The sequence below is a fragment of the Berghia stephanieae genome, chromosome 5 (assembly GCF_034508935.2).
Source record: "Berghia stephanieae isolate SIO BIC M18660-M18661 chromosome 5, UCSD_Bste_1.3, whole genome shotgun sequence".
Classification (NCBI taxonomy): Eukaryota; Metazoa; Mollusca; class Gastropoda; order Nudibranchia; family Aeolidiidae; genus Berghia; species Berghia stephanieae.
The window spans coordinates 3391553-3399052 of record NC_088364.1 but is presented as its reverse complement, the minus strand read 5'-3'; the positions used below and the strand labels follow the sequence as shown (position 1 = coordinate 3399052).

The 7500-nt window shown below is 34.4% G+C and overlaps 1 protein-coding gene across 1 annotated transcript in view; it reads left to right on the top strand.

Moving 5' to 3' along the window:
* The window catches only part of LOC144972253 (von Willebrand factor A domain-containing protein 3A-like), a 60896-nt gene that overhangs the window by 5551 nt on the left and 47845 nt on the right, over positions 1 to 7500 (top strand). The window contains exons 8-14 of the mRNA XM_078913300.1: positions 1 to 83; positions 530 to 655; positions 2403 to 2511; positions 4196 to 4261; positions 4650 to 4781; positions 6096 to 6234; positions 6923 to 7026. The exon at positions 1 to 83 is cut by the window's left edge and continues 24 nt beyond it. Of these exons, the coding sequence (XP_078769426.1) occupies positions 1 to 83; positions 530 to 655; positions 2403 to 2511; positions 4196 to 4261; positions 4650 to 4781; positions 6096 to 6234; positions 6923 to 7026 (759 nt within the window). The remainder of the gene's footprint in view (positions 84 to 529; positions 656 to 2402; positions 2512 to 4195; positions 4262 to 4649; positions 4782 to 6095; positions 6235 to 6922; positions 7027 to 7500) is intronic.

Sequence of the window (7500 nt, the reverse complement as noted above, 5' to 3'; positions counted from 1 at the left end):
GACAAAAGCAGCATCTACTTGATGAGTTTTGGGTCTGACATGTCGACTGTGTGGAATGTGATCAGGGATGTCAACTACCATATGTAGGTATTCGACCTCTATAGAATTATTGATATGGCAATAATATTATTATTTTTCACATTTTCTCAATTGTGATCATTTTGGTCGTCATCATATCATCTTTTTGTTAATAGATCATCATCATCATCATCATCATCATCATCATCATCATCATCATCATCATCATCATCATCATCATATCATCATCATCATCATCATCATCATCATCATCATCATCACCATCATCATCATCATCATCATCATCATCATTATCATCATCACCATCATCATCATCATCACCATCGCCACCATCATCATCATCATCACCATCATCGTCATCATCATCTCCATCATCATCGTCATCATCATCGTCATCATTATCATCATCATCATCATCACCATCATCACCATCATCATCATCATCATCATCATCATCATCATCATCATCATTATCTATTTGTACTTACAGACTAGAGGAGGCCAAATCCTGGGCCATGCAGATCCAAAACAGTGGCGGGACAAACCTTCTTAAGGCAATGAAGCACGTCATGAAACTGCCAGACCTTGATACGGTGGTTCTTGTCTTAGGCAGTGTGTAAGTCAATTTTTGTATTGATGAAATAGTCAATGAATTCTTAGTCCTCTTCCTATACTAGCTTATTCCCTGAACCATTAAGCTGTCATCTGCATTTTTTGCCAAATTGGGACCTAAAATTTGCCAAAAGTTGCCCAAAAAAACCCCCAAAATTTGCCAAGAAATTTGCCAAAAAATTTGCCGAGGAGAACTAAGCGTTTCAGTAAAAATTACCACGCGATACAGAAAAAAAAATATATATAAAAGACAATTTATTACATTTAAGGAGGCTACATTTATTAATTTACACAATAGCGTTGTTACAAAGATTTTAAAGGATCATTATCCGTAGAGAGTAGCTTCCCTTGGTTTGGGCCCAGGCAAAGCTGCAACATTTCTCAAGTTTTGCACTTTTTTTTTCGTTATTTTGTTTTCGCTTCTTATTTTTTTTCCCAAAATTTGCCACGCGATTTGCCAATTTTCCCAAAATTTGCCAATTTTGGGAAATTTGCCAAAATTTGCGGATCGCCTTGATATTTGCGGCCGCAAATTGCCATTTGCGGCCGCAAAAAATGCAGATGACAGATTAAGGATGCTTTAGCTCTTAGCTGCCAGACCTTGATACGCTGGTTCTTGTCTTAGGCAGTACTGTAACCTTGTAAGACTTTCAACACTTTTTCCATTGATATCTCATTTGCCATCAGTTGAAAAGGTGAGTGAGTTTTACTGAGCATTTGAAAAAAAAATAGATCGAAAATAGCATAGAGAGTCAACACTTGTTTGGAATGTCCCACTGTGAATTTTTTTTTTTAATTTTTTTTTTTTTTGTTTGACAACAAAATATGTGCGGCTATGTGGTCTTGTGAAATGACACTCACTTTCGGATCATTAGGTCCTGGGTTCGAGCTCCACTCGGCTCATAGTTTAGTCCTTGAAAAATTGCTTTGAGATTGTTTAGTGGATATTGCACTATATAAAAGCTCATGTTCTCTTTTTTTTTCTTCTTTTTTTTTCTTCTTTTTTTTTCTTATCTAAATCAAATTGGGTTTTTTTTTTTGAGGAAAAAATAATTGTAGTATCTAAATATGTGTAAAACTCAAATTCTATAATCTTGAACGTTTTCACTTAAGAATAAATTCTCTCAGCTTTTCGAATCTAATATGAAACGGCTTCAAGCCATTGGTGGGGGGGGGGGGGGGGAGAAGTCACATATATTGTCAGTCACGTCAATTTGGTATCATGTTGGAATATTGACAAGATAAAGAAAAATTAGTGAAGCATTGGGAAATCTGTTGATCATGGCCAAATAGTTGAAATTCCCTACATGAATATGCGCCTATTTTCCATTTTAGCTGTCCCTAAAATTTTGGTTATAATTTGATAAATACAAAGGACTATTTTCACAGCTTCAAAAAAAGAACAAAATACCAAATACGGATCGTTTCAGTCTCAAAACCCTTCTTCAGCCGGTAACAAAAAAAACAATGAAAACATGCATTACATTTTCTGTCCTCAATTTGGTTTTTAGAAATGTATTTATGTCTCCATTGGATTGTTGTTGTTGTTGACTGAAGAAGTATTTTGAGCCCGAAACATCCTGTATTTGTTTTTTTTTGTTTTTTTGTTTTTTTTAAGCGCTATCATATTAAATTTTGTTTATGACTTTTTACAGTTCTCAACTTCTAGCAGCTTTGTATCACTTTGACTCGGTAATTATTAAATAAGTTTTTCCAGATTTTTCAAAAGTCCATTTATTCCTTTTCTGTAGCCCCGACCAGCCATCTGAGATTCTATGTGACTACATCTACCAGATGGGGATAGGGAAGGGGGTGGCCTTACACACTGTGGCTTACGACTGCAGCAATAACTTGACTAATGTAAGACATTTTCTAACCTTTGGACAAAGAGACTGAAATTCATTTGAACTGCAATTTTTGTCATTATCTATAATAATAATTATTCTAAGAAGAAGAAGAAGAAGAAGAAGAAGAAGAAGAAGAAGAAGAAGAAGAAGAAGAAGAAGAAGAAGAAGAAGAAGAGAAGAAGAAGAAGAAGAAGAAAGAAGAAGAAGAAGAAGAGAAGAAAAGAAGAAGAAGAAGAAGAAGAAGAAGAAGAAGAAGAAGAAGAAGAAGAAGAAGAAGAAGAAGAAGAAGAAGAAGAAGAAGAAGAAGAAGAAGAAGAAGAAGAAGAGAAGAAGAAGAAGAAGAAGAAGAAGAAGAAGAAGAAGAAGAAGAAGAAGAAGAAGAAGAAGAAGAAGAAGAAGAAGAAGAAGAAGAAGAAAAATAATTCTTTTTTCATCCATAGGAAATTTTTTGTATCGGGTTGTAAATACAACTCTGACCATTTTCACCAAAAGAGAAGTACGGCTATGTGGTCTTGTGGTATGACACTTGCTTTTGGATCACAATGTCCTGGGTTTGAGCCCCGCTCGTTGCATAGTTGAGTCCTTGGAAAAGGCTCTTTACTCACAGTTTCTTACCATACTCAGGTGTATAATGAGCACCTGGCCGTTGACAGCTGTGTCTCAGTCTGAAAAATATTGCAATATGACCTAACAGGCATCATGTCTTGTTCTACATGTTACATGTCAGGGACCCTTTGTAAAGCGCTTTGAGCACGTTGAGTGGATATTGCGCTATATAAAAGCTCTAGTTTTTTTTGGGGGGGTTTTTCTTTTCATTGAATTGTAACAAATGTGACTTTTTCTGTAGTTGGTGAGGAAAGGGTTAATGTTTATTGGAATACAACACAAAAGTGTTAAAGACATCTTATCTTAAATTTTCAATCATTTTATGGTCTATGCCGTTACGATTATAATGGAAAATCAGAAAAGCTTAAAACTGTTATATTTTGTATCAATTTTTTTTTTTGGAAATGTTACCTTGGCTAATCCAGACGAAAGAGTGAAACTGGAAAGGCTTCGTATGGGGACAAAACAGACAATGTACGTTTCGGGTACAAACCCTTCGTCAGCAACAACAGTACACAAATAAACGTGGAAAACAAATAAAATATAATGAAAAGTAACTTGTTATTTTATTATTATACTTGTTATAACAAGTTGTTTTTCATTATATTTTATTTGTTTTCCAAGTTTATTTGTGTACTGTTGTGCTGATGACGTTTTGGATACAAACCCTTCGTCAGCAACAACAGTACACAAATAAACGTGGAAAACAAATAAAATATAATGAAAAATAACTTGTTATCATCCACGTTTATTTGTGTACTGTTGTTGCTGATGAAGGGTTTGTACCCGAAACGTCCATTGTATGTTTTGTTCCCATACGAAGCCTTTCCATTTTCACTCTTTCGTTAGTATTTTACGATCACCGGCTTCAGGCAGCCCGACCGTTTTCTACTCGGCTAATCCACTATGATGAAATGGAAGTAACATTAAATAATGTGCATTCGCTTTTGTTGCCAATTATTTCTTTATTAGAAATGGTTAATTTTGAAACGTTTTAGCTTGGAAGAAATAGGGACAAAGAAGGAATTTTCAAGAGATAGAAATTGACCAACTCGAATCATATTTATGACGGTGAAACGTTCAATCCTCAGGTCACCCTAAAGAGATTGGCAGAATCCTCTGGAGGAAGATATCATTGTTACACTGCCAGCTGTGAGGTTAGTATTAGAACATGGACATTAGCATCACCACCATCGTCATCACCACCACCATCATCACCATCATCATCACAATCATCATCATCCCCACTACCACCGCCATCATCATCATCATCATCATCATCATCATTATCATCATCACCATCATCATCATCATCATCATCATTATCATCATCATCATCATCATCATCATCATCATCACCATCACCACCACCACCACCATCATCACCACCATCATCATCACCACCACCATCATCATCATCATCATCACCATCATCATCACCACCACCATCATCATCATCACCACCACCATCAACATCACCACCATCATCATCATTATCATCATCATCGTCATTACTAACCATACCTTCAACTACCCCGATACCAGGAGCAAATCTACACGAGTACAGACATCGCCTTGTTGTTGGCAGAGATCAAAGAAGCCCAGGACGTCATCAACAAAATCAAGGAGATGCGACAAGGGCTGATGGGAAATGCTCTCATCAGTATTATGAATGAGGTACAGATTTTTATTTTTAAAAAGAAACACACACAAAAAAAAGAAAAACAAGCATTTATATAGCCCAATATCCACTTAACCCTTTCCTTACCACCTTCATCAAAATTGTCACATTTGTTACGACACAATTCTACATTTTTCTTATTCAGATTTATTTTATACATCACAAATTTTGAAGAATTATCTTTGTTTGATTAATAGGAACATAAAGTTGTTTTGTAGAGAGCTTGTTTGAGTTTTAAAAATCAATTTTTCTGCTGGGTGAGCCTGCCTTTTTGGGAAAATACTGAAAATGTTCAGTAAGAAGAGAATTAACATGCCCAAAGCTCTTTATAAAGGGTTACAAGCCAACAACAATAGTTCACATGTACGACAAGATATGACGCCTGTTAGGCGATATTACAATCGTTTTTCTCCTACAGAGGTAATGCTGTTAATAGCCTGAAACTTATTTTACACCTGAGTACGGTGAGAGAATGTCAGTAAAGGGCCTTTTTTTAAGGACTCAACTATCCTGCCACTCAAAGCTTGACCTGAACCTGGGACCTTCTGATCCTAAGGCGAGTGTTATACCACTAGACCATATAGCCCCACATATATGATTTACTTGTTGGTGTTAATGGTCTCAGCTCCCTACAGGACAAAGCAATGCAGTCGTTATCTTTCTGTGAATTTAGGTCGTCTGCCATCTTCCATTTCAGGGGTTGTGATTACTGACTCGTCGCATCGTTTACTCCTTGAAAATGGCTCTTTACTAACATTCTCTCACTGTACTCAGGTGTAAAATGAGCACCTGACTGTTAACATTGTTGTCTCTGTCAGAAAAAAACTGTAATATCGCCTAAGAGGCGTCATGATTGTTCTACATGTTAAATGTTGCAGTTGGACAGGGAACCCTTGTAAAGCGCTTTGAGCATGTTTAATGGATATTGTGCTATATACAATACCAAGTTATATATATATATATATATATATATATATATATATATATATATATATATATATATATATATATATATATATATTTAAAGTAACCAAAATGACACTGATGTAATTACCTGAAGCCCTATCTCTAGATATGGTTAATTCAACACCATTTCCTCTTTATACTCTCTACTCTACTCCTTTTTAAGACTGATTAAATTTCTCTTTCTGTTTTTTTATGGAAATTTTTCTTAACCTATTTTCTGTATATTTATTTACCAGTGTCAACATGTTCTTCAATTTCACCAAATTCTCCTAATTAATCTCAATCTTGTTCTTTCCTGTCATTACCATGTTACAATTCATATTCATCTCATTCGTGTATCACAGATTACTACAGAAGTATCCAAACTCCCACAATCCCGATTTCTGCCTCGACCACCTGGCCATGACCTTCCATTAAAGGTCAAAGTTCCTGACTTTCATCCAAGGTCGTCTCAAGAATGGCTTCATCAGCATGGTCTCAGAGGTGAGTCTCATCACACAGCACAATGGGGAGTTGAACTCTGTACCTTCGGGGAACAAAATAAAAACCATTCCACTATGCCATCTGCAAATTCAACAAAGTTGTTCTAATTCAAGGACTATTTGCAAGCTGCCTTCCACTCATGTCAACCAGTATTCTAATCCATAACTCTAGATTTTCTTCTTCTTGTTTAAATAAACTGATTGACTCTGGCCATAGCCTTTGTAAATTCATATATATATACGGGGTGTCCCCAAAAAAATATACAAATTAACAATGATTGTAAACGTGGGATTTTATAAGATATAATTATTGTTTAAAATGTATTTAAAAAGTAGCTAGTTAGATAACAATAAAATACTCCTTATAAATATTTGTACACTTATAAAATGATTAAATTTTATTAAATGCCACGTTTACATACAATTATTTCTAAAGTCTATACAATTTTTGGACACAGTGTTATCCATATATATATATATATATATATATATATATATATATAGAGAGAGAGAGAGAGAGAGAGAGAGAGAGAGAGAGAGAGAGAGAGAGAGATAGAGAGAGAGAGAGAGAGAGAGACGATAATGACAATTGTACCAACAATAATAACTGGATGCCACCATAATGATACAATATCATGGATTCCGACTTAGTCCCAATGAATTCTCATGTCCGTCTCCATCATCACCAGCCAAACGTCTAGATCTGTACCAAGTGTTGGCACCAAATGCATACTCCTATCGTGAAGAGTTCATCCCGGTTATCAAGAAAGCTGTACAATCCCAAGTTCATGAGGTGAGAGAAAAATAATTTAAATATTATCTAAATATCATATTTTGTTTTGAATGGGCTTATTTAGTCAGCCATTTTATAACATGGAATTAAGTAGTTTTATCACGTGACATAATTTGTATTAGAATGCCTTTGGTGCTCTCACATAGATTGTATTTAAAAGTCATCTAAGTGTCGACATTCCTAACTAATTATTAGTATTACAGTGCTTGCTTTTGTCAAATAATTCTAATCTATTGCCTCTGACAGCTACGTGATTCTCACACACGAAATAATCATCATTTGCTGTTTTATGGTAATGATAATAATAATAATAATAATAATAATAATAATAATAATAATAATAATAATAATAATAATAATAATAATGATAATAATAATAATAATAATAATAATAATAATAATAATAATATAATAATAATAATCATAATAATAATAATAATAATAATAATAATAATAATAATAATAATAATAATA